General features: G+C 42.4%; 1 protein-coding gene across 1 annotated transcript; it reads right to left on the bottom strand.

Moving 5' to 3' along the window:
- Positions 1–377: 377 nt before the first annotated feature.
- On the bottom strand, positions 378–27,862 carry LOC145805699 (uncharacterized). Its single transcript, XM_082900880.1, has 9 exons — positions 27,786–27,862; positions 27,656–27,675; positions 23,605–23,757; positions 3,384–3,437; positions 2,860–2,913; positions 1,768–1,823; positions 1,123–1,176; positions 823–909; positions 378–737 (listed from the first exon to the last, which is right to left on the bottom strand). The coding sequence occupies exons 1-8, from the start codon at positions 27,860–27,862 to the stop codon at positions 823–825; spliced, it is 555 nt and encodes a 184-aa protein (XP_082757006.1). The 3' UTR covers positions 378–737.

Raw genomic sequence — 27,862 nt, 5'->3', positions numbered from 1 at the left:
CATCCCGCCGAATTACCAATACAGAATTAAATACAAAAAGAAAGTCTCATGGAAGAGAGGGTAGGGGAATGTTCTGGAAACTCCTAGAAATATTGAGAAAATATGAAGACCATGTAGGATGCTGGAAGCTTCTAGAACTCCTTAGAGTCTTATAGACAATTGTACATAGGACTAGAAGCTTGTACATAATTCTTGTATATTCTAGAACAGGTTCTTTGAGAGGATAGGGGAAGGATCTAGAATCCTCTCCATCCATGTAGATCTAGACTAGTCTATTAAATGTAAGAGGAGGAAGTGTTTAGAACACTCTATACTAGTATAGTTCTAGAATGTTCTATGTAGCCTATAAAAGGGGGAGGGCCTCATTTGCCCATACTACTCAAGAAAACCAAGTGCATCCAAGAGTTGTAAGCTTTCTCAAAGTATATACAAGGCATTCTCTCAAACTCTCTCTTTTTGTTCTTCTAAACTTCTCTTTCCTACAACTGTGTGAGTTAGGCTAACTTAGTATCATCAAGTAAAACTTGAGATTGTCTAAGTGCCACACGGATGGCTTGGAAACAACCAAGTCCGTGACAAGCTGCTTACTTACATACGTCACTTGTTCTTGAAATGCAGAAAAGAGCAAGATATTCGTGTAGCCTCTTAGCTTTTTGTGCTTATGGACTCCAACAAACCCACATCAAGATCTGTGCCACAGGTGGTTGTGGTGGCATCTATTGACATCCCCAAGCATCCTATACAAAGTTTTTTAGAAGAGAGAGAAAAATACGAAAGTAAAAAAGCAAAAATCCTAAAGCTATGGTATGAAACCCAGTCAACCTAGCCGACGACGCAGTGAAGCGCCCTGGGAAGGAACCCCCTCATCATCTGAGTCACTCCCTCTAGCAGCATTGGACGCAGATGCACCTCCAGCATTAGACAAAGCCAAAAATACAAAAAAATTAGCAAAAACTTTTTCGATTAATAACCAAAATAATACACCATAAGTTATAATCAAGTCATAATTTGTATATTATAGAATTTTTATTTGTTTTTATTTTTTTTCAAAAAAAAAAATTATTTTGATACAAGTGGATCACCTACTAGTTTTATATATAATATAGATAGATAGATAGATACCTGCCGCCCCAAAAATAGGAGGATCGGCAACACCTCCAACATGAGCATCCATATCTGAAGAAATATCAAATAGTAGCATGAAAAGAGAAATTCAAACCATATGCAACATAAAAATAAAAAATAAAAAAATACCTCATAATAATTACAAAAAAATAAGGCTAACTAATAGTAATTGTACAATTTCTAGCATTAAATAATGTATTAAGGATATTTGCTAAACAATATAAATGTTAAAACATGCACCTTTTAGACAATGACAGCATATATTAAAATTTTAAAATTTATTTTGTTATAAGGATCTCTAAGGGGTTTTTTTTTTTTTTTTTTTTTTTGGATTGGGAAACCATACAAATTGGGTAGACATAAATACTTCCCACCATGCTAGCCATCCTACATACGTATTTAGCTTTCAATTGTAAAAAAAAATTCTATACATGAAGTATTATAACTTAAAATAATATTTTCACTTCAAAAATAATTTCATGGGTCACGTACTAGTTTTATATATAATATAAATAGATAGATAGATAAATACCGGTTGCCGGAGAAATATTATAACTTAAAATAATATTTTCACTTCAAAAATAATTTCATGGGTCACGTACTAGTTTTATATATAATATAAATAGATAGATAGATAAATACCGGCTGCCGGAGAAATGAGAGGATCGGTATAACACCTCCTGCATGAGGATCCATATCTGATGAAATATCAAATAGTAGCATGAAAAGAGAAATTCAAACCATGTGCAAGATAAAAAAAAATTCCTAATAACAATTACAAAAAAATAAAACTAACTAATAGTAATTATACAATTTCTAACATTAAATACTGTACCAAGTATATTTTGCTAAACAATATAAATGTTAAACCATGCACCTTTTAGACAATAACAAAATATATTAAAATTTTAAAATTTATTTTGTTATATGGATCTCTAAGGGCTTTTTTTTTTTTTTTTTTTTGATAATTTCTCCTGTGTTTTTTATTGGATGGGGGAACCATACAAATTGGGTAGACATAAATACTTCCCACCATGCTAGCCATCCTACTTACGTATTTAGCTTTCAATTGTAAAAAATATCTATACATGAAGTATTATGACTTAAAATCAAATTTTCACTTTAAAAATAATTTCACGGGTCGCCTACTAGCTTTATATGTAATATAAATAGCTTTATATATAATATAAATAGATAGATAGATAAATAACGGCTACCGGAGAAATGGGAGGATCGACAACACCTCCTACATGAGGATCCATATCTAATGAAATATCAAATATTAGCATGAAAAGAGAAATTCAAACCATATGCAACATAGAAAAAAAAAAAAAAAAAAAAAAAAAAAAAAAACCTCATAACAATTACAAAAAAATAAGACTAACTAATAGTAATTATTCAATTTCTAACATTAAATAATGTATTAAGGATATTTGCTAAACAGTATAAATGTTAAAACATGCACCTTTTAGACAATACAATGACAGAATTTATTAAAATTTTAAAATTTATTTTGTTATAAGGATCTCTAAGGGTTTTTTTTTTTTTTTATTGGATTGGGAAACCATACAAATTGGGTAGACATAAATACTTCCCACCATGCTAGCCATCCTACTTACGTGTTTAGTTTCAATTGTAAAAAAATTCTATACATGAAGTATTATGACTTAAAATCAATTTCACGGGTCACCTACTAGTTTTATATATAATATAGATAGATAGATAGATAAATACCGACTGCTGGAGAAATGGGAGGATCGGCAACACCTCCTGCATGAGGATCCATATCTGATGAAATATCAAATAGTAGCATGAATGCAAGATAAAAAAAAATACCTAATAACAATTACAAAAAAATAAGACTAACTAATAGTAATTACACAATTTCTAATATTAAATACTGTACTAAGTATATTTGCTAAACAATATAAATGTTAAGCCATGCACCTTTTAGACAACAACAGAATATATTAAAATTTTAAAATTTATTTTGTTATATGGATCTCTAAGGGTTTTTTTTTTTTTGATAATTTCTCCTGTGTTTTTTATTGGATGGGGAAATCGTACAAATTGGGTAGACATAAATACTTCCCACCATGATAGCCATCCTACTTACGTCTTCTGTTTTCAATTGTAAAAAATTTCTATACATGATGTTTTAAGACTTAAAATCAAATTTTCATTTTAAAAATAATTTTCCGTGCATCGCACGGGTCACCTACTAGTTTTATATATAATATAGATAGATGGATAGATACCTGCTATCCCAATAATGGGAGGATCGGCAACACCTCTATCATGAGGATCCATATCTGATCAAATAGTAGCATGAAAAGAGAAATTCAAACCATATGCAACATAAAAAAAGAAGAAGCTAATAACAGTTTTTTTTTAAAAAAAAATATGACTAACTAATAGTAATTATACAATTTCTAAGATTAAATAATGTATTAAGGTTATTTGCTAAACAATATAAATGTTAAACCATGCACCTTCTAGACAATAACAGAATGTATTAAAATTTTAAAATTTATTTTTTTTTAGGGATCTCTAAGGATTTTTTTTTGGATAATTTCTCCTTTGTTTTTTATTGGATGGGGAAACCAGACAAATTGGGTAGACATAAATACTTCCCACCATGCTAGCCATCCGACTTATGTACAAGTATGCGTAAGATATTTATTGTACGGGAAAGAAATAAACCTTCTCGTATAATCCTGTTGATCAAGTCTGCACTCCTTTGTACGTCGTCGCTTTATCACCTGAAAACACAAACGTGAGCTAGCCGGTAGGTGTGTGCCGGAAACCTCACCGATGCCTAAGTCAGTAAGCTTGACAAATAGACAAAAGCTCTGTGTATTCAGAAAACAAAGTTGTGTTACCTCTCCAAAGGTGATGTTTGTGAGCTTTTATAGGTTTCGTGTGGTACAATCCTAGTAGGACTTCTACTCCTCCATGCAGAGTCCTCCTAGGATTCATACTCCTGAAAGATAATGTTTATCCTTCAACACTCCCCTCACTACTTAAACCAAGTGAGATGGTTTTATCATGGCCGAACTCCAATATGACCAAAATAAACATGACTATGCATAGCCGCGGAATAAGCCGAACTAGCTATTCCTTTCACTGCTCTTACGTCGGCTTCTCATGCACAACCCATGGTGTGGTTAGACCGAACTAGCATGTCATGACCGATGTAACTCCAAGACCAGTCTAACTCCAAAGTACTGTTAGACCGATCTAACTTCGATCTTCTGTCGGACCGGACTAACTTCAAAATATCCACACGACCGGAGTAACTTACATGGCCCTTTTACTCGGCCCTTTGTACTGCGGCTCATAACGGCCCATTACCCAGCTCGGCCCAATTTTCACATAAATTACCCTCTCAATTGCCCCTTAATTCCATCTGCTTAGCATGTATAGCGACCCCGGTCTTTTCCCATTTGACTATTGTGTCCGGACATAGGTTCCGTAGATTCTGTCATTGTATAATGGTTGTTGTTGTCCCTTATTTTCTCATTTGGAATTATAGGATGTGTTGGGCAGGTTTGTTTCAGGTTGGTTGGGTTTAGAAATCAAGTGTTGCTATCCAGGATTTTGGATCTTCGCTCGAGCGAGGAGTTTGTCGCTCGAGCGAGCTGTTGTTTTTGGTTCTTCGCTCGAGCCGGGGTTTGGTAGCTCGAGCGAGAGTTTGCGTCTGATTTGGACCTGTAGCTTTGCATTCTTGGCTCGAGCGAGCTTTTCTTCGCTTGAGCGAGTTAGTTCGTTCTTCGCTCGAGCAATAGTTCCTTCGCTCGAGCGTGTGTCTGGTTACAGACCTGAGGGTTTGAGTTCTTCGCTCGATCGAGCTTTCTTTCGCTCGAACAAGCTTTTGGGTTGTTGGCTCGAGCAAGGCTTCCTTGGCTTGAGCGTAGTTTCTCTGTGTCTGGTCGCTCGAGCGACCAAGTCTTCGCTCGAGCGAGCCTGTCCAGTTTATATACGCAACAGCGGGTTTTGATCAGTCTTTTTCATATTCTTTTTGATTCCAAACCCTAGGTCCGACTTCTCTCTCTCCCTATTCACCTTCTCTCTTAGATTTGATCCACTTAGGGTGTGTTTCTACCCTAGATCCTTCATTAAAAAGATAGAGTGAGTTGAGGGCTTTCATTTAATCTGAACATTTGGCGATTTGGAGCACATTGGTATTTGGACACTCATCTCTGTCTTCACCATTTGTGTTGTTGTCTTTGAGGTAGGGATTTCCTACTCCACTTTATAAGTTTTGTTCTAAGTTTTGGTATTTTGATAAGTTGGGGTTACTTTGATAATTTTGGGAAAAACCCTAGTTGTGTTAATTAATTAATTTGTATAATTAATTTCAGGGAATTTGGGAATTTGGTTAAATTCATGAAATTGGGGAAATTATTGATTAAATGGTGTAGTTGGATAATTTAAACCACTCGACTATTGAAATGTTGAAATATTTATTTCCACTCTAGAAATAACTGTTTTGGGCTATCGGTGGAGGATAGTCAAGATTGTTGTAGACATTGCATGTGGATTAGGAATAACTGAAACTAATCACATTGGTTAAGTCATTAAATTTGACTATTGCATTGATACAGAAAATACATGTATTGATTGAGCATTGCATTTGCATACATTGTTTTGTGTGGGAGGAGATAGGGGATGTACTCCACGGTTTAGGGGAAGATAGGGGATGGACCTCTAAACCGGATTTTGTTTGGGAGGAGATAGGGGATGGACTCCATTAGCATCACTTTTATGTGTGCTTATTTATATAGAAGTGTTTTATTGATAGAACACTAAAATGTGTATCAATCTGGAAGTATGAAGTGTTTTGATTTGAGCTTGAGTCTCATTTGTTTGTTGATATTGGAAGAATGTGAATATGATATATATAATTCACTGTTGTAAGTTTGGCCAGGTTCTGAGCCATGTTGATAAAATTGGAAAGTAAAACGTGTCTTAGACAATAGTGTCATGAGACTGTAAAATGAAGTAATTGATTATCTTGGTTAACCATCTGTTGAATGCTATTGCTTATTCATTGCTTATATGTGGTTTAGTATATTTCTGCTGGGCTGTGGCTCACCCTTTATGGGAACATCATTTTCAGGTTTAGGTGATAAGCTACCTCCAAGGACTTAGCTTTGAAGGACTTGGAATCTGAAGACTATTTTTAGTTGTTTGCTTTTATTTGTTGTACATGTAAACACTCAAGCCTAGGGCTTTAATTGTAATTGAGTTAGAACTCATACTTTTGTGTCCAAGTGTTGGCTTGGAAAGATGTAAGCCTGTAGGGCATTTAATTTGATGTTACATGTAATGCTTTTGTTTAGTAAGACTCTGATGAATATTATAATGAATTATCAAAGTGTTTTCTTTAAATATTGCATGTCAATGATGTAAATATAATGGGTTAATTTTTGAGGGCATTACAACTTGGTATCAGAGCGTACCGGGTTTGAATACTTTGGGTACGTGGGAAGTGATTAGTATCACATTGGGTTCGTCTCGTTTGATAGAGACTTAGTGTAATGTTATATGCTTATGTGATAACATGTTTATGTGATTATGTGGGTATGGAATGTAGTTTCTAGGATGTTGATTGGACCCTTGAGTTTCTAGTAGTCTTGTTGGAAAGGCACTTGATCACTGCTGCTTCCAACCGGAACTATAGTAACGCATTGGGACTATCATTATCCGGGAATGAAATTCGTAGGTGCTTATGTGATTATGTGCTTACGTGGAATGAATTATTGTTGTCCATTGCATTAGGACGCGAGTGTTTAGCTTCGGCACATTTATTAATGTGCTAATGTCTTTGTTTCCTTTATTAGGATGTCAGGACGAGGACGAGGACGCGGTAGGCGTGGTAGGCCGGGTAGGCAGGAGGTGCCTGTGCCAGAAGAGATTCCGGCAGTTCAAGAGGGAATTGGCCAGGCCAATGTGGCCGAGCCAGTAGGCCAGCAGGCTATGGGCGCTCTAGCCCGAGAGATAGCAGGGGCATTCAGGGAGTCAGTAGGCATTCTCAGAGCTGAGAATCAAGCTCAGGCTGTTATTGCGGATGCAGGACCTTCCTTTCTGAAGAGGGAGTTCTTCCGGTCTAATCCGGATGAATTTGTGGGTGATCCTAAAGAGCCGCTTAAGGCAGATGAATGGCTCGAACAGACAACGAAGACGTTTGAGATGCTTGGCATCGAAGACGAAGGGTTGAAAGTGACCTTGGCATCTTTCCAGTTGAAGGGGGATGCGGGTCAGTGGTGGAAGTTCACTAAGGGGCGTATAGGAGGTACGTGGGAGGCTTTTGTGAATGCTTTCCAGGAGAAGTTTTTACCTCCGGCAGTCAGGGAGAAGTTGCGAGACCAGTTTTGTCAGCTTAAGCAGGCGAGTTCTTCAGTGGCCGAGTTTGAGGCTGCATTTACTAGTTTGTCCAGGTTTGCACCTGAGTTGGTGGCGTCTGAGGAACGCCGCTGTATTGAGTTTGAGAAGAAGTTGAGGCGTGGCCTCAAGCTGACAGTTGGGGGAACTATGATTCGGGATTATGGGCGTATGGTTGATGCTGCAGCCCACATGGAAATCATGATGCAGGAGGAGGAGGAAGGACAGAAGGGCTCCAAGAGGAGTCAGGATGGTCAGAATGATGGTCGGAGACAGAAGGGTTTTAATCCCCAGCAGTCTCAGGGTAGCTTTTCTAGATCGACTTTTCCTGTACCGAGTGCTAGTTCGGGGAAAGGCAGTCAGGGAGACATTACCTGTTTCAAGTGTGGCCAGCTGGGCCACAAGTCTCCAGTTTGTCCTCAGAGGGGAGGAGTTCAGAGAGCAGCATCTTCTTTGGCTCGATCTCAGAGCCAGAGTCAGGGTAGAGGTCAGCCACTCTCGTGTTATCAGTGTGGTCAGCCAGGGCATATGAAGAGGTATTGCCCGCAGTTGGGTGGCACATCTGGTGCATCTAGTTTAAGGCCGATTCAGGGTCAGCAGCCAGCTCAGTCGGGTCAGGCCTTGAGGGCCAATCAGGGGGCTTCATCGTCCCAGTCGGTACAGCAATCTTATGCTCCTAGGGGTGAGCAGGTTGATCAGAGGTCGTCTGGACGCGTGTACGCTGTTACCGCGCAAGATCTGGTGCCAGCACCATCAGCTGTGAGAGGTACTTTCTTGTTTTGTAACTCGGTTGCTAATGTTTTGATTGATACGGGTGCATCTCATTCCTTTGTGTCTGCTGCATTTGCATCTGTTTTGAAGTTGGAGTTAGCACAGTTAGCATCTCCTATTTGTGTAGTGTCACCTCTTGGGGGTGAATTGATTTTGAAACAAGGTGTTAGAGGTTGTGACATAGAGGTTGATTATCATAGGATCCCTTTTTCCTTTGTAGTTATGCCTATGAGGGGTTTCGACGTTATTTTGGGTATGGACTGGTTATCGTCATACCGGGCAGTTATTGATTGTTACCACCAGAGGGTCACTTGTTGTACCGTGAGCGGAGAGTATTTTCATTTTCTGGGGGACCGGGTTGGCAATGTGTTGCCACCGGGGTATGCTCCGCGAGGACGGAGTGAGCTTAGTGGTCTAATTGCTAACCTTTCGATTAGTGAGAATGATGAGACTCAGATTGTGTTGCCAAGGGTGGTTTGTGAGTACTCGGACGTCTTTCCCGAGGATCTTGTTGGTTTGCCACCGCATCGGGAGATTGAGTTTTCTATTGACCTAGTGCCCAGCACGGCGCCGATTTCTATGCCACCTTATCGTTTTGCCCCAGCCGAGTTAGTTGAGTTGAAGATTCAGCTCCAGGAGTTGCTAGATAAGGGCTTTATACGTCCTAGTGTTTCACCGTGGGGAGCACCGGCTCTCTTTGTTAAAAAGAAAGGTGGTGCTTTGAGACTTTGTATAGATTATCGGAAGTTAAATCGGGCTACAGTTAAGAATAAGTACCCTATGCCTCGTATTGATGATCTGTTCGATCAGTTGAAGGGTTCCCGTTGTTTCTCGAAGATAGATTTGAGATCGGGTTATCATCAGTTAAGAGTCAGGGAGGAGGATATTCCGAAGACAGCATTCCGTACACGGTATGGCCACTACGAATTTCTGGTGATGCCATTTGGGCTCACCAATGCACCAGCAATGTTTATGGATTTGATGAACCGGATATTCCGGGAATTTCTAGACCGTTTTGTAGTCGTCTTTGTGGACGACATCCTTATCTATTCACCTTCTGAGGAGAAACACAAGGAACACTTGAGAGTGGTGCTTGAGTTACTTAGAGCCCATAAGCTTTATGCTAAGTTTGGAAAGTGTGAGTTTTGGCTAGAAGAGGTCAAGTTCTTAGGCCATGTCGTTTCTGGGGAAGGAGTGTCTGTTGATACATCCAAGACTGAGGCAGTGCAAGATTGGGCACAGCCTAAGAGTGTGTTTGAGATCCGCAGTTTTCTGGGGTTAGCGGGGTATTATCGCCGATTTGTGAAAGATTTCTCCAGATTAGCTTCGCCTTTGACTAGATTGACTCGGAAGGGAGTCAAATTTGTATGGAGTGAGACTTGTGAAAAGTCGTTTCAGGAGTTGAAAGTTAGACTGACCACCGCCCCATTATTGATTATTCCAGAGAGAGGGTTGGGTTATGCAGTCTATTGTGACGCCTCACGAGAGGGTCTGGGTTGTGTGTTAATGCAAGAAGGGAAAGTAGTTGCCTATGGCTCACGTCAGTTGAAAATTCACGAGCAAAATTACCCTACGCATGATCTAGAGTTAGCAGCTGTGATATTTGCCTTGAAGATTTGGAGGCATTATCTTTATGGTGAGAAATTTGAGGTATTCTCGGATCATAAGAGTCTGAAATATTTGTTTACATAGAAAGACTTGAACTTGAGGCAGAGGAGGTGGATGGAGTTTATAGAGGATTATGACTTTGAATTGCATTATCATTCGGGAAAGGCCAATGTGGTGGCCGATGCCCTTAGCAGGAAACCTGTTGGTGACATAGCTAGTATAGCCATCCGAGAATGCGAGATGTTGGGTGCACTTGGGGAGTTCGATTTACTTCTGGGCGAATCCGTTGAGGCTGAGGCCTTGTTTTCTGTTGTTGTTCAGCCTACACTTGTGACTCGAGTGTTAGAGGCTCAGAGAGGTGACCTTGAGGTAGAATCTCTCCGTGAGAAGATTTCTGGTGGAAAGGTTGAGAAAGGTTTGACGGTGTATCCCGACCTCAGTGTGAGATACCGAGACCGTCTGTTTGTACCGGAGTCTTACCGAGAGGAAGTACTCCGAGAGTTCCACCATTCACGCCTTGCGGTGCATCCGGGAGGCACTAAGATGTATCGGGATTTGGGTCGCCAGTTCTGGTGGCGGGGTATGAAGAGAGATGTGGCAGCTTTCGTATCTAAGTGCCTTACTTGTCAGCAAGTGAAGGCTGAACATCAGAGGCCAGCGGGTTTGTTGCAACCCTTGCCTATTGCCGAGTGGAAGTGGGAACATGTTACTATGGACTTCGTTGTGGGTCTTCCGAGGGCTCAGCGGGGTAGTGATGCTATTTGGGTAGTTGTGGACCGGTTGACTAAGTTGGCGCATTTTATTCCTATGCGTGTTAGAGATTCAGTCGATCATCTTGCCGATTTGTATATTCGGGACATAGTGAGGTTACACGGGGTTCCAGTGACGATCGTCTCAGATAGAGATCCTCGTTTTACTGCCAGGTTGTGGCAGAGTTTGCAGAGTGCCTTAGGCACTAAGTTGACCTTTAGCACGGCTTATCATCCTCAGACTCACGGGTAGTCCGAGCGTACTATTCAAATCCTTGTGGATATGCTTCGGGGTTGTGTTCTAGACTTTAGTGGGTCATGGGAGAGGCATTTGCCGTTGGTGGAGTTTGCCTACAACAACAGTTTCCAGTCTAGTATCGGTATGGCACCATTTGAGGCCTTGAATGGCCGACCGTGTAGATCTCCTGTTTGTTGGGCTGAGGTGGGTGATGCACCTCTGTTGGGTCCGGAGTTGGTGAGGGAAACGACGGAGAAAGTTGAGCTTATCCGTAAGAGGCTTGTTACAGCACAGAGTCGTCAGAAATCTTATGCCGACCGTAGGAGGAGACCTTTGGTGTTTGAGGCGGGTGATCATGTCTTTCTGAAGATATCACCTAGACGGGGTTTAATGAGGTTTGGGAAGAGCGGGAAGTTGTCCCCTCGGTTCATTGGTCCGTTTGAGATCCTTGAGAGGATTGGCGAGGCTGCTTATTGTTTAGCTTTGCCGCCGCAGTTGTTCGGAGTACATGACGTGTTTCATGTGAGTATGCTTCGGAAGTATGAGCCGGATCCATCACATGTGTTGGATTGGACCGATTTAGTGGTTGATGAGGATGTTTCGTATGAGGAGAGACCGGTTCGGGTCTTGGATAGGCGGGATCAAGTTTTGCGAGGCAAAACCATCCCTTTGGTCAAAGTTTTGTGGAAACACCACGGAGTGGAAGAAGCCACTTGGGAACGTGAGTTAGAAGTCCGCGAGAAATATCCGGACATGTTTATTGATTTGTAATCTTATAATTAGATTCTGTTATATTGTTGAACTTAAGAGCTTTATATATGTCTTAAGTTGAAAACATTGAGTTTGTTTTGGTAAAAGAGTGTATCTTGAAACTTGCTTCATTATAGAAGTTTAGTGTAACATTGCATCTGTTGAGTACATTGTTGAATGGGTTGTATATATCATGCGATTGAATATGATATGAGAATTGTTAACATTGAAAGGAATAATGCATAATAAATGATACAGGTTGAAATATATGTTGTTTTATATGTATATTGTGAGATGCCTCTTGATAAAGAGATGAAATGACCAGTTTTGGGTCAAGATGTTTACTAATGAACTATCTTATAAAAAAAAAAAACTGTTTTCAAAAATTTATGCTTAATTTCGGGGACGAAATTCTTTGAAGGGGGGGAGGTTATAGCGACCCCGGTCTTTTCCCATTTGACTATTGTGTCCGGACATAGGTTCCGTAGATTCTGTCATTGTATAATGGTTGTTGTTGTCCCTTATTTTCTCATTTGGAATTATAGGATGTGTTGGGCAGGTTTGTTTCAGGTTGGTTGGGTTTAGAAATCAAGTGTTGCTGTCCAGAATTTTGGATCTTCGCTCGAGCGAGGAGTTTGTCGCTCGAGCGAGCTGTTGTTTTTGGTTCTTCGCTCGAGCCGGGGTTTGGTAGCTCGAGCGAGAGTTTGCGTCTGATTTGGACCTGTAGCTTTGCATTCTTGGCTCGAGCGAGCTTTTCTTCGCTCGAGCGAGTTAGTTCGTTCTTCGCTCGAGCAATAGTTCCTTCGCTCGAGCGTGTGTCTGGTTACAGACCTGAGGGTTTGAGTTCTTCGATCGATCGAGCTTTCTTTCGCTCAAGCGAGCTTTTGGGTTGTTGGCTCGAGCAAGGCTTCCTTGGCTCGAGCGTAGTTTCTCTGTGTCTGGTCGCTCGAGCGACCAAGTCTTCGCTCGAGCGAGCCTGTCCAGTTTATATACGCAACAGCTGGTTTTGATCAGTCTTTTTCATATTCTTTTTGATTCCAAACCCTAGGTCCGACTTCTCTCTCTCCCTATTCACCTTCTCTCTTAGATTTGATCCACTTAGGGTGTGTTTCTACCCTAGATCCTTCATTAAAAAGATAGAGTGAGTTGAGGGCTTTCATTTAATCTGAACATTTGGCGATTTGGAGCACATTGGTATTTGGGCACTCATCTCTGTCTTCACCATTTGTGTTGTTTTCTTTGAGGTAGGGATTTCCTACTCCACTTTATAAGTTTTGTTCTAAGTTTTGGTATTTTGATAAGTTGGGGTTACTTTGATAATTTTGGGAAAAACCCTAGTTGTGTTAATTAATTAATTTGTATAATTAATTTAAGGGAATTTGGGAATTTGGTTAAATTCATGAAATTGGGGAAATTATTGATTAAATGGTGTAGTTGGATAATTTAAACCACTCGCCTATTGAAATGTTGAAATATTTATTTCCACTCTAGAAATAACTGTTTTGGGCTATCGGTGGAGGATAGTCGAGATTGTTGTAGACATTGCATGTGGATTAGGAATAACTGAAACTAATCACATTGGTTAAGTCATTAAATTTGACTATTGCATTGATACAGAAAATACATGTATTGATTGAGCATTGCATTTGCATACATTGTTTTGTGTGGGAGGAGATAGGGGATGTACTCCACGGTTTAGGGGAAGATAGGGGATGGACCTCTAAACCGGATTTTGTTTGGGAGGAGATAGGGGATGGACTCCATTAGCATCACTTTTATGTGTGCTTATTTATATAGAAGTGTTTTATTGATAGAACACTAAAATGTGTATCAATCTGGAAGTATGAAGTGTTTTGATTTGAGCTTGAGTCTCATTTGTTTGTTGATATTGGAAGAATGTGAATATGATATATATAATTCACTGTTGTAAGTTTGGCCAGGTTCTGAGCCATGTTGATAAAATTGGAAAGTAAAACGTGTCTTAGACAATAGTGTCATGAGACTGTAAAATGAAGTAATTGATTATCTTGGTTAACCATCTGTTGAATGCTATTGCTTTATTCATTGCTTATATGTGGTTTAGTATATTTCTGCTGGGCTAAGGCTCACCCTTTATGGGAACATCATTTTCAGGTTCAGGTGATAAGCTACCTCCAAGGACTTAGCTTTGAAGGACTTGGAATCTGAAGACTATTTTTAGTTGTTTGCTTTTATTTGTTGTACATGTAAACACTCAAGCCTAGGGCTTTAATTGTAATTGAGTTAGAACTCATACTTTTGTGTCCAAGTGTTGGCTTGGAAAGATGTAAGCCTGTAGGGCATTTAATTTGATGTTACATGTAATGCTTTTGTTTAGTAAGACTCTGATGAATATTATAATGAATTATCAAAGTGTTTTCTTTAAATATTGCATGTCAATGATGTAAATATAATGGGTTAATTTTTGAGGGCGTTACAACATGATTGGGATTATCTGTCAACCAGCCGAGCTATAAACTCTCAGCCTTTCCAACCGAGCTATAGATTTTTAGCCTTTCCAGCCGAGCTACTTTCACACCGAGCTCTGGCTGTCCGGTATTAACGTCTCTTCAATCACAGACTGAAACGCTTCCCATTCTAATGGCACGTGGCATGCTTTGATTGACTGAGGACGGCTGTCACGCTGTCTTCGTACTTCGTGAAATTTGAACAGTCCCGCATTTTTCCCTTTACCTAAAACGAGCCTCTTCATTTTGACACACTTTGCAACTTTTTCCCTCTGAGCCTCCATTGCTTCTTCAACTTCTGAGCTTGTGTTCTCCATAGCTGTTATTCTCTCTCCAGCTCTTTCCTCTTCATCGAGTAAGCACTGTACATCTACTTTGTTTTTGAAGCACTGTACATCTACTTTGTTTTCGTATTTTGTTTTATGTGTTTTTGCAAAACATATTTTTCCATTTCGCTTTGCTCTGTACTTTTCTGGAAAAATCTTAACAATAGAACACATGAGTACATGTAATATCTTGTAGAAAACTGGTTTTCGATCCAAAATCATGATGCAACCGAACTAGGACACTGTTTAAGCTAGGTAAAAGTCTAGTCAGTTTACAACCGGACTAACACTTCATGTTTACACCAGTAGTTTTAATAAGTCAAACCACTTCTTGCGTTACCTCAGCCGAGGTAACCAATCGAATTAAGTTTGCAATTAGCATACTAAGATACCTGAATTCCAACCGATCTAGGCCTTGGGGGCTAAACCAGCTTTCTTAGTTTTTTAGACCGAACTCAGAAAGCTGCCCCTAGACGATCAACTGGTCTAACAAAATCGTTTCCACAACCGAGATATCGAGATGCTTGCCAAGGCCGAGCTAATAAAAACCCTGCTCAAACCGAGCTACCAATCACCTTGCAGAAACCGAGATAAAGCCTGTAACATCCCACACAGTCGAAGTAGGACTTCTTTTTTATCTTGCTTTTAATTTGTAGCACAGCCCAATGATCTGTGCTTAACACCTTTGTTCTTCACTTTGCAGACTTAGGTTGCCCAGGCACTCCTCTGCGCGCTCAACCGAGCTACTGAGCACAATTTTTGGACCGAACTAATTTAATCATAAATTATACAATAAATGGGGAAGTATAGGTTTCTAGTAAATACTCCGGGCGGTCTAGCCGAATTCCGAAAAGATTACAATATACCCGACGACGTCCACCTAATCTTAGCCGAAAAAGATGTCATACCTTGGGGCAATGAAGGCTTTGTCCCCTTCACCCTCTTGTCCATAATTGAAACCGGACTACGATTTCCAGTCCAACCCTTAATTTGGGAGTTTCTTAGGCAAACCAGACTATGCCCAACCTAGCTATCCACCAATTCATACCGTATAATAATGGGAATAGCCGAACTAAATCGCCAGGCCGGTCTCAACCTCGGTCTGGCCGAAATCTTTCACTAATACTCCATTGGTTTGAAGGAAGACGGCTGGGTGCACTATCTTAGAATACGCCGTCGACGTGAGAAAATAATAAAAAACACACCGGATAAAGACTTGAATGACGACGATTTTTTCTGGGTTTCTGGGAACTTTGAGGATCACCAAGCCCAGATTCCTGGCCGAAGCATCAATTGGAAAAAAGGAACACCTGGTATAATTACTTCGGTTTTTCTTGCGTGCTTTACAATATTTCGATTTTCAATTTTTCAGCCGAACTAGCAGTTGTCTTCTTTCTTTTCTTCCGGTAGGACACCATCTTTCAAGAACAGGATGATGGGATCCATCCAAGAGGGGCCTAGCTCTGTGCAACATACCTCTTCTGCTTCGGGGTCTTCCATGCTTGGTCTTGGTAAGTAGTCGATGAGTAATGGATGAGGGATGGATGTATCTGCCATTAAGGCAAAGCCTGCTAGTTCATCCGCTCTGCTGTTCTCTTCCCTGCCTATCTGTTCTATCCTCACTACTTCAAATTTCTTGATCTCTGTTCTGACCAATTCTTGGTACTTGGCCATCCTATCATCCTTTGCTTCATAGTCGCCAGAAATTTGGTTTACCACCAGCTGTGAGTCGCTGTAGACCATTAATTCGGTGGCCTTCATGTAGTATGCTGATTTGAGTCCTGCAAGAAGCGCTTCATATTCCGCTTCGTTGTTTGATGCTGGGAAGCCAAGGTTGATTGCTTGCTCCACAACCAGGCCGTCTGGTGAGATGAGGACTATGCCAAGTCCTGCACCATGCCGGTTGGATGCTCCATCCACAAAGAGCTTCCACATCTCACCAACGAACAACTTCCAGCAAGTGGAGGGGTCGGATGATGTCGTGGGGTCAAGAATGTTGCTGGTGTTTTCTTCGAGGTCCATGCTTGCTGTCTGCCCCTCGCTATCTGATTGTACCAAGTCTTTATTTGTTGGTGAGTCTTGGTTTGCTTCTTCCTTCTTGTCTTTAATCTGGTCTGCCTTGGAGTCTGACTGAGTACCTTCTGCTAGGGATTGTGCTGTTTCGGCATCAACTTTCATCCCTAGTTCGATTGTGTCAGTTAGGTCGACTGGGCAGATATGATGACTTCCAGGAGTAAACTCTGCGACGAAGTCTTCCAAAGATTGGGCTTTTACTGCGGTTCTGGGTTGGAACTTGATGTCGAATTGTCCCAACTTTACTGTCCACTTCAAGATTCGCCCAGAAAAGTTCACCCTCTCAAACAAAGCTTTCAGTGGGAAAGCTGTGAGGACAACTATGGTGTGGGCGTGAAAGTAGTGTGCAAGTTTTCTGGAGGCCATCATTAAGGCTAGAGCAAGTTTCTCCAATGGCAGGTACCTTGTTTCAGCTCCCGGTAATGTCTTGCTGACATAGTAGATGGGCAGATGTTGGATCCCTTCTGCTCGAACCAACACTGCGCTAATTACGTGCTGAGAGACTGCTAGGTACAGAAAGAGTTCTTCTCCAGGTACTGGGGTAACAAGCAGCGGTGGGGAAGACATATATTCCTTCAAGCTTTCCAGAGCTCGGTCGCATTCTTCGTCCCACTCGAACTTGACTTTTAATGCTTAAAAAAATGGTCGTAGTCTGTCTGACGACCGGCTTATGAACTGATTGAGCGCGGCTGCCATGCCGGTGAGATGCTGCACTTCTTTTACTGAGTTTGGTCTCTCTAAATCCTGGATTGCTTTGATCTGGGAGGGGTCTGCTTCTATACCCCGGTTGGTCACAAGGAAGCCCAGGAATTTGCCAGATCCTACTCCGAATGCACACTTGGGCGCATTGAGGCGCAACTTGTGCTTCTTCAGGATCTCAAACATCTCGCCTAGGTCCTTGAGATGGTCATTCTTATCCTTGCTCTTGACCACCATGTCGTCGATGTAAGCTTCCATTGTTCTGCCTAACAATGGTTCAAACATCTTGGTGACCATCCGTTGGAATGTCGCCCCTGCGTTCTTCAGGCCAAAGGGCATGACCTTGTAACAGTATAGTCCTCTTGGAGTTGTAAAGGATGTGACCTCCTGGTCTGGTTTATGCATGGCGATTTGGTGGTAGCCTCTGTATGCGTCCAGAAAGCTAAGTCGGGTGTGCCCCGCCGTTAGGTCTACCAGTTGATCTATCCGTGGTAGAGGAAAGCTGTCTTTTAGGCACGCCTTGTTGACTATTTTATAGTCGACGCAGACACGCCATTTGCCATTCTTTTTTGGCACTACGACTGTGTTGGAGATCCACCTTGGGTAGTGCACTTCTCTAATTGCTCCTGCCTCCAGCAGGTTACCTACTTCTTCCACCACTATCTCGGCATGGTGGAGTGATGATCTGCGTGTGCGTTGGATGACTGGTCTGGCGGATGGGTGGACATTGAGTTGGTGACAGATGAAGTTTGGATCAATGCCTGGCATGTCGTAGGGCGTCCAGGCGAACACTTCGATGTTAGAGGTTAAGAATTCCAAGACCTCTAATCTCTCAGTGCTGGACAACGACGAACCGAGCAAAAAGAACTTATCCGGGTTCTTTTCATCTATTCTTACCTCTATCAAGTCCTCCACCACTTTCTGATCAGCCGCTTTGCCGACATCTACGAATAGCTCATTGCTCTCAGGTTCTTCCACCGAATGAACGTATCCTTTGGCAGCGCGGCTGCTATTCACCGTGACGAAGCATTGCTTTGACATGATCTGATCTCCATAGACTTCTTCAATTGCCCCAGTATCGTTGGGAAACCGCATTACTTGGTGGTAGGATGATGCCACCACCGATCGCATGGCATGCAACCATGTTCTATCCAAGATGATATTGTACGTGGAGGGGACCTTCAATACCCAGAACTCCACTTGCTTCGTCACGCTTCCTGCTCTGACTGGAAGAATTATTTTGCCGACGGGCCATTCTGGCATGGAGTTGAATCCAATTAGGGGAGATACGGCTGGCGCCAAGTCTTTGTCTTGTAGCTTCAATTGTTTGAATGTTTCGTAGTACATGATTTCACATGAACTACCTTGGTCAATCAGAATCCGCTTGACGTCAACATCCTTGACTCGGAGAGTGACGACCAGGGCATCATTGTGAGGGCAATATATCCGTTCCAAGTCTTTATCCGAAAAAGACATGACGTTTGTTGCCTCTGTCTTTCCCTTCTTGATGGCAGGTTGGGCACTCAGCACCTCTCTAAAGTGCTCGACCTTTTTAATTGATCCCCTGAGCTCGCATACACGCTCAGGTTCAAAGACTCCATGTATCACATTGATAATGCCTTGAGGTGGGGCGTCGACTGGCACCCCGTTGGGGTTATTATGGTCCTGGGGGGCTAGTTGCGTCCCTCCCTCAATGTATTTATCCAAGTGTCCTGCTGCCACCAACTCCTCCAGGTGCTGTCTCAATGGCGTGCAATTCTCAGTGCGGTGCCCCTTTTCTTTATGGAAGGTGCACCGTGATCTTTCGTCATAGTCCTTCTGCGCTTCCCCTAGTTTGGTCGGCCATCTGACGAAAGGCTCATCTTTTATTTCACTTAGAATTCGGTAGATCGGTTTCTTGAATACCGTGGTTATGGCCGTGCGGACCCTCAACCATCTTTTATCTGGGTCCTTTCCATTGTCTCGCCTACCACGTCCGTTTCTGTTCTGTCGATCTACTGCATTGACCTTTGCTGAGGTCTTCTTTTCTGGTACTGCGGTCGTGCCAGATTTTTCTTTGGCACGTGCGCCATCCTCTTCCACCCTGATGTGCTGATGCACTCTTTCCATCAAGGCTTCCATGGTAAGGGGTGGCGTCATGGTGATTGAGTCCCTTAGTCTGTTCCCGACTGGAAGGCCTCTTTTATACTGTGCAATGGCGAGATTGGTGGGGCAGTCCCCAATCTGGTTGAATGTCTCCCAGTAGCGACTATTGTAGGATATTAGGGTCTCTTTGTCGCCCATGTCGATGGAGAGTAACTGGTCAATCTCCACCAGGGTTTTAGTGTTTGTTCTGAACCTTGTGACAAATGCCTCTGCCAATTGCGTCCAGGAGGCTATGCTGCCTTCTGGAAGTTTCTCAAACCAAGTCAAGCCTAGATCACCAAGGCTTGACGGGAAGAGGATGCACATTAGAGCCTCGTTTCGCCGATATACCGCCATAACCTGGCGGAAGTGGCTTAGGTGAATGTAGGGGTCCATCTTCCCCTCATACGTAGTGAATTTGGGATGAAGGAAGCCTGTAGGTAGGGGCGCGTTTTCGATTGCCGGAACGAACGATGAGGTCTACAGCCTTGCTAATGCCTTGTCCGTTGGTTCGTAGGCAGGGCGTGGTAATGGCATTCCGACCTCGACGCTTTCATGCGATCGAGAAGCCAATCGTTGAAGGGCAGAAACTCTGCGAGGGTCGCGTGCCCTGGTGTCCTCCTTCCGTCGTGCCTTTTCTTCCTGCATGATCCGTAAATCGGATGATTTGGGCAACTCTGTCTGTTTGGATGATGTCTGGTGCGAGTGCGAGGGTCGGTAGGTACTTCCCTCTGTGTAAGACCTCAATGATCTCGTTCTCCCAGACCTGGAGTAACGAGTTCTGGAGGTTCTAGACTGAGTATCGCCTGTCCTGAGGCTTCTACTCTCTGCTTGTGATTTGGAATATCTTCCATGGTCTTCTGAGCGGCATGGGGGCGTCTTGTTTTTGCGCCCCTCTCCTGTCGCCACTCCTTTTCCCTTCACCTGGCGGTTCAAGGTCTCCATGTCGGCCGCCATCTCCTTCACGCGGTCCTCCAGAACTTGAGGATCAATCCTCCGTCTTTGCCTGTCAGGACTTTGTGAATGAAAGTGACGGGGGTTGTGAGTCCGCCTCCCCCTAGTATCTCTCCTAGAGTTATGTCGTTGGGACTCTAAGTCCGCCATGAGAGGGATAGAAGGTAATCCTTCGCGCCTTGCACCCCCGTCTGGTGTTTGCCCATCGATGGCAGACTGTGGTAATTCTTCAATGTGCGCCATTGTTCCTAAAGAGGTAAAGCTTGATCAAGAGGTTCTGTCCTGTCTGTTTTTCCCACAGACGGCGCCAATTGTACGGAAAAGAAATAAACCTTCTCGTATAATCCTGTTGATCAAGTCTGCACTCCTCTGTACGTCGTCGCTTTATCACCTGAAAACACAAACGTGAGCTAGCCGGCAAGTGTGTGCCGGAAACCTCTCCGATGCCTAAGTCAGTAAGCTTGACAAATAGACAAAAGCTCTGTGTATTCAGAAAACAAAGTTGTGTTACCTCTCCAAAGGTGATGTTTGTGAGCTTTTATAGGTTTCGTGTGGCACAATCCTAGTAGGACTTCTACTCCTCCATGCAGAGTCCTCCTAGGATTCATACTCCTGAAAGATAATGTTTATCCTTCAACACCCCCCTCACTACTTAAACCAAGTGAGATGGTTTTATCATGGCCGAACTCCAATATGACCGAAATAAACATGACTATGCATAGTCGCAGAATAAGTCGAACTAGCTCTTCCTTTCACTGCTCTTACGTCGGCTTCTCATGCACAACCCATGGCGTGGTTAGACCGAACTAGCATGTCATGACCGGTGTAACTCCAAGACCGGTCTAACTCCAAAGTACCGTTAGACCGATCTAACTTCGATCTTCTGTCGGACCGGACTAGCTTCACGGCCTTAGGACCGGACTAACTTCAAAATATCCACACGACCGGAGTAACTTACATGGCTCTTTTACTCGGCCCTTTGTACTGCGGCTCATAACGGCCCATTACCAAGCTCGGCCCAATTTTCACATAAATTACCCTCTCATTTATATATTTGATATTCTTAAAATCATTTGAAATACCAAGCAACTAAGCAAAATAATATAGTTCATTTATATTATATATGGAAAAGACTATAGTATACACCCTCTCAAAAGGTGTATATCATATGCATCTTATAATTATAGAAAAAAAATGATATAATTTTATATTTTCTGAGCCATAACTGAAAAAAATGAAAAAAGTCATAATGAAACATTATATGAGGTATAACCAAAGATCTAAAAATAATGTTATAATTAAAGAAAAAAATTGCAAAATTAAAGATGCATATGGTAAGTAAATGAGTATTATAGATTTCTCTATTATATATAGACATTCTCAATGCACTCTTAATCTTACGTGTTTTTAAAATTAATGTTGACCTCATTTAGAATTGTCAAATACTTTATATCATCATATAATTTTAACTTCCTATGTAAAAATTTATATAGCATGATAAGTCTTACTATTCATTAATCATGGTATGTCATACAAATACAAAATCTATGTTATATCTATACACCAAATTGGTGAAAAAAGTGGTCAAATAAAATTGATAATAAATAGGATTTCTCTGTGAAACCAACTACTAATAAAGACTTGTTTTGTATCATTTTCAAAAGTTGTTTCTAGTTCTTGGGAAAATAAAAATAAAAAAAAAATGGAAACTAAACCTAAAATATTTGACAAACTATTTGAGAAATTGTTGGTCAAATTTTAAAAGTAAAAAACTGAGTATATTTATCTTTAAAAAATGCAATTTTTAAAGGAAAAAATGTTGTTTTAGAAACGATTTATGTTTGGTGATCTAGGCTTGAGCTTCCTCAAAACAACAAAACTAGTGAGTGATATCATGGTTTTGAAAACTGCACCTTACCGACTAGTTGAACTAGTTGGCCCGTCAACTAGTCCTTGGTCTGATTCAGATCTCAGTCAGAACCATTTGATATAAAGAATCTGAGTATTTTGTGAAATTCGCTTCAATTCGTGATTAAACTACTGAAGTTGACTCAGTCCGGTTATGTTGCTGCCTTCCTTGTATTAAAAATTATATACTAAATGGATTTTCTGTTCAATCCGCGGTTAAACCGCCAAACCTATTGCCTTGGTCCAGTTATGTTTAGGGCTACAAATGAACCGAGCTGTTCACGAATAAGCTTGGCACGAGCTAACGCTCAGCTCAGCTCATTTTGTAACCGAGCCGAGCTCAAGCTACAACATTAGGCTCGTTTATCTTTATTTAAACTATATAATAAATATATTATTATATATTAAATAATATAAATAATATTAAAAAAATCTTATCGAGCCGAGCCGAGCACGAGCCTAGTTATTTATCTAGCCAAGCTCAAACTCAGCAAAGTTTGGCTTGACTCGTTTGCAACTCTATATGTTGATGCCTTCGTTGCATTAAAAATTATATACTCAATGGATTTGTGACTAAACATTTGCTTCAATTCGTGGTTAAAGCCTTGCATTAAAAATTATATATCAAATGGATTTGTAGGTAAACATTTGCTTCTATGTTGCCTTACTTATAGGAGTGTAAAAATGGTCAGCAGCCACCCGCCCGTGGCCTAGGGTGGGCCTAGCTTGATTAGGCCCAGACCCGAGCCAGGCTAGAGACCCTGGGCTTGGGCTTGGGCCGTCATTTTGAAGCCTAGCCCGGCCCATTGGCCTGCTCAAAACTTGGCCCGAGGCTTGACCCGTCCAAGGCCCAGTGTCATTTTTAGTGGAAAATAATAAGCTTTTAGTGGAAAAAATAAAAAAAAAACAAAACAAAATTGTTCAGACCTACCCAACACCCAAATACCCCCTGGGCTTAGGCCTAATTACGGCCCAGCCCGGCCCAAATTTTGGCAAGGCCCCACGAGCCCCAATATGGGCCGACCCAAGCCTGAGCCGAGCCAAGCCAAGTCGGGCCAAATTTACACCTCCACTTATATTAAAAATTATATATATTGAGTTCAAATAACAGAACAAGAAAGCCTCTTGGGGAAATAGAAAGACTGTCTTCGAAAAGCTAACGTATACGATAATCACGTAGTCAATTGAATTAAAAACCACACACACACACACACACACACACACACACATATATATATATATAAAAGTAGTGTTTACGTTCAATTTTTTTTTCTCTTTTTTTATATGGCATATCTCTCTTCTTTTCTTTTTTTAAATGCTATAGTAATATACCCTTATACCTAATTATTGCTAAAAGGAATATGTTTAATTAGTAAAAAAAATATATATTTTGTTTATATCCATACCTTGCTCACCAATAACAGGTTGCTCTAGGACATCATCACCAAGTTCTAGCAAAATTGCAGCCAGGTCAAAGTCTGCCCCAATTACCTCAAAATTGTCGGGGATAGGCCCTGGAATGTTCCACAGTTCTCCTTGATCATTGTTGGCATGCGGTGCTACAATAAACAACAAGGATCTCAAAATAATGTCATAATTGTGGGGATATATTTTATGAGTCCCAACACGTGGCAAAGGTGACGCCGACGTGTCAGCCGAGGTGCCACGTGTCCAGGACATGATGTCGAGGTGATCTTGGCAAGGCCGAGGTTATCTCCGAACATATCGGAATCCGAAATAAGCGGATAAGGCACAAGAGCCCTAGAAAGAGGAGGGACTATAGCATAGATAAGGATAACACTCTTAGGGAGTTTATCTTTATCTCTTGGAGAGTCCAAAATAAGAACTGAGCAAGAGTCCATTGAAGCTAGGCTTCTATTGGGACTAGGATTGAGTTTGCTATAAAAGAGAGGCACCGCCATGGGTCTAAGGTACGCAATTTATATTCTGTCTAGTGAGATTAGCACTATTAATTATCTTTGAGAGATATACTGACTTGATCGTCGGAGTGCCCCCGGGTGGACGAACCACCGCCGGAGTCTTCTCTTTCTGTTACAGGTTAGCCAGGTGTCATCTATTCTGCCAGTGTTCTCCAGCTGAATACTGAGTTGGGTAGTGTGATCGGAAAATCACTCCCACAATTTGGCGCCGTCTGTGGGAAAGAAAGTAGAATAGATGGCCAGTAACGGACAGAAGGAAAAGATTGGGGACAACACTCCTGCTGGGAGTGGGAGACCTATTGACCTTGATATCACAGGAGACGAATGCAATGCAAAAACTCGTGACCAGAATCACAGAGCGAAAGACATTGGCCAGACTGGCAACGCACCAAAGAAACCTTATCAAAGCAGGTACTACAACGAGGACGACCTCCAGGTTTGGAAGGATAGGTGCCTACGGAGGGACGAAGAGGTAAAAAAGATGGAAACAAATTGGCAGACCTACAGTCGGTCGTCAATTTTATGATGCAAAATAACGTCATGCAGCCACTGTTTCCGCTGCAGGACACGCCGATCCCAGCGGCCAATGCCCAGAAGGGAGGGCAGAAAACAATCCTCGTAGCCCCTCAGCACAACGGAAGTGAAAGATACTCTCACCGACCTTCTAGGGAAGTCGGACGAAAAGAGTCAAAAAGAGAAGAATCACGAAGGACGCACCGCACAGAGAATGCAGGCCCCAAAGGACATTGGCATGTTCAGGGGCAGGCACTGTGCTTCGACACAACTCATGGAGAGGGATCGAAAAGGACTCAACACAAAGCTGAAAGTAGCGCACCAAAAAGACTGAAAGTAAGAGATAGCCGGGCTCCTGGACGGAGCAAAGAAGACTTAAGAGATTACCTCAAGAGGAAGCAACAGAATGCCTACGCCGAGGTAACCTTCCCAGATAAGCCGAGAACACCATTCCCGGTGGAATTAGACAGGTTTGAGGTGCCGAAGAGATTCAGCATGCCGTGGTTTCAAATATACGATGGTAAGTCAGACCCCAACTTCCACGTTGGACTATATTTGAACTCAATGGCATTGTATAGTGGGAACGAGCTGTTGCTCTGTAAAGTGTTTCCCTCATCCTTCAGGGAGATTTCTTCAGATTGGTTCCACAAACTACCGAAGGGAAGCGTGAAGACTTGGGAAGGCCTGGCCGAGATGTTTGTGGCCAGGTTCATGACAAACAAGCTGCAGCCATTAAGGGTGGACGCATTGATGGCTCTAAAGATCAGCAAGGATGAAGGCCTTAGGGCCTATGCAAAAAGATACTATGAGGTGCTCAATCAAATACCCGAATATAAACAAGAGGTGGCGGTCGTATCTTTCAAGAACGGCCTGAAAGAAAACTGTCCACTACGAAAGTTTTTGGCAAAGACATTGCCAAAAAGTATGGAAGAGCTCATGGCAAGAATCGAAAAGTATGCTAGAGTCGAAGAAGACACATCGAGGGCTAAGGAGATAAAACAAGAGAAAGGAAACGGCTCGTCGAGGCGAGGCCGAGGTAATAATGAATTGAACAAACAAGAAGCAGAACTGAGGGCCACACAGGCAGTAACAACTGTGTTCTGAATCCCAATTTACAAAGTCCTGGATCAAATTCGGAACCAACCCTATTTCAAAACACCAAAGAGGACTCCAGGAGAATTCATGGGAAGAAACATTGGCAGGCATTGTGCCTACCACAATGAAGATAGGCATACAACTCAGGGTTGTAGAGCCCTAAAAACACATTTGGAAGACTTGGTGAGACAAGAACATCTGAGAGACCTTATCGATGAGACCAGGACAAGGGAAGAACGAGCAAGATTGCCTCAGGCACCAGCAGCCCCACCTCCCCCAGCACAGCAGCCGCAGACAGGAAGACCTCGAGTAATCAATGTAATCCACTCGAAGGTCAACGAAAACGAAATCCGAGGAGAGACCCAGAAGGTAAAACACCTACAACATGTCTACCAAGTCGGGGAGAAAAGACATCGGGCAGAAGAGTGCCAGGGACCAATGATAACCTTTACTGAAGCCGACCTAGAGATGGTCCAGCATCCACATAATGATCCCTTGGTAGTATCCCTCCAGGTTGGGGAGTGCCAAGTGAAACGCATCCTGATTGACCGAGGCAGCTCCTGTGACATCATGTACGTCCGATGTTACAAGGAGCTTGGCCTCCACCCAGATGATATGGAACAATCCAATGGCCCAATGGTTGGGTTCAATGCAACGCCGACATGGCCACTTAGAACAGTAAGCTTGGAGGTACAGGCTGGCACCAGGAAGATCAAGACAGAATTCACCATCATCGACACACCCTCCCCTTACAACATCATCTTGGGAAGGCCATGCTTGCATGCAATGGGGGTAGTTCCCTCAACATTGCATCAACTATTGTGATTCCCAACAGAGCATGGGATAGAGGAAATCAGAGGCGATCAGCTACAAGCAAAGAATTGCTCCGTGGCAGCAATGAAATCTACCTGCAGCATACGAGAGCCAGAAAAGGCAGAAATTGAAGATGAGGACGTGGAAGTCCTAGAAGACGTCGGCAAGGAGCCAGCCGAGAAGAGTGAAGAGGCACTGAAGAAAATCCTCGTCCAGGATGGGGATGAAGAACGCTTCTTTCTTCTCGGCTCGAGCTTAGCCAAAGAAGAGGAAAAAAAGTTGGAAACTTTTTTTAGAGCAAATATTGAGGTGTTTGCTTGGACACCTTACGAAATGCCTGGAATTGATCCCGAGGTCACTTGCCACAAATTGAATGTTGACAGGTCGGCCAAACTTGTAATTCAACGAGCCAGAAGACCGACGTTGATGCACGTCGAAGCAATAAAGGAAGAAGTAGACAGACTTCTGGAGGCCAAGGCCATTGGAGAAGTTCACTACCCGACATGGCTATCCAATACAGTAGTGGTAAAGAAGAAGAACGGTAAATGGAGGGTATGCATAGACTTCGCCAGCCTCAACAAAGCCTATCCCAAAGACAGCTTTCCTCTACCCAAGATTGACCAGCTAGTAGATGCCACTTCAGGGCATGGAAGAATGAGCTTCCTAGACGCCTACAGGGGATACCACCAGATAGCCATTTACCCCCCAGACGAAAAGAAGACCGCGTTCATCACCCCAAAAGGCCTGTACCGTTACAGAGTAATGTCTCTCGGGTTGAAAAATACAGGAGCAACTTACCAAAGGCTGGTAACCAAAATGTTCAAACACCTGATTGGCCGAACAGTAGAAGTCTACATCGACGACATGGTCGTCAAGACCAAGGAGCCTGAGGGTCATCTCGCCGATCTAAAAACAGTCTTTGAAATCCTTAAAACATATCAGCTCCGACTCAATGCATCGAAGTGTGCATTTGGAGTTGGATCTGGTAAGTTTTTAGGATACTTGGTGACTAGAAGGGGCATCGAGGCCAGCCCAGATCAAATCAAGGCCATCCTAGAGTTGAAGAGTCCGACGTCGGCAAAACTGGTGCAGATACTAACTGGAAGGGCCGCAGCCCTGAACAAATTCATCAGCAGGAGCTCAGATAAGTGCAAACTTTCTTCAACTTGGTAAAGAAAGCCATAGACTTCCCGTGGACAGAAGAATGCGAAGACGCTTTGACCGACCTGAAGAAGTACTTGACCATAGCTCCAGTTCTTACAAATCTAGAACCTGGGGAGAAGTTGTTCCTGTACTTAGCCAT

The sequence above is a fragment of the Camellia sinensis genome, chromosome 13 (assembly GCF_055761805.1).
Source record: "Camellia sinensis isolate YWXY chromosome 13, ASM5576180v1, whole genome shotgun sequence".
Lineage (NCBI taxonomy): Eukaryota > Viridiplantae > Streptophyta > Magnoliopsida > Ericales > Theaceae > Camellia > Camellia sinensis.
The sequence above is the reverse complement of the archived record's forward strand: the minus strand, read 5'-3'. Positions and strand labels throughout refer to the sequence as shown.

What these genes read in the sequence shown, in the direction of transcription:
- LOC145805699 (XM_082900880.1), bottom strand. Translation starts at nt 27,862, where the DNA reads ATGGCTAAGTACAGGAACAACTTCTCCCCAGGTTCTAGATTTGTAAGA. An exon ending in TCCCATTTCTCCAGCAGTCG is followed by an intron (nt 1,824 to 2,859) that starts GTATTTATCTAT and finishes ATATTTCATCAG; the next exon opens with ATATGGATCCTCATGCAGGA. An exon ending in TCCTATTTTTGGGGCGGCAG is followed by an intron (nt 910 to 1,122) that starts GTATCTATCTAT and finishes CTAATGCTGGAG; the next exon opens with GTGCATCTGCGTCCAATGCT.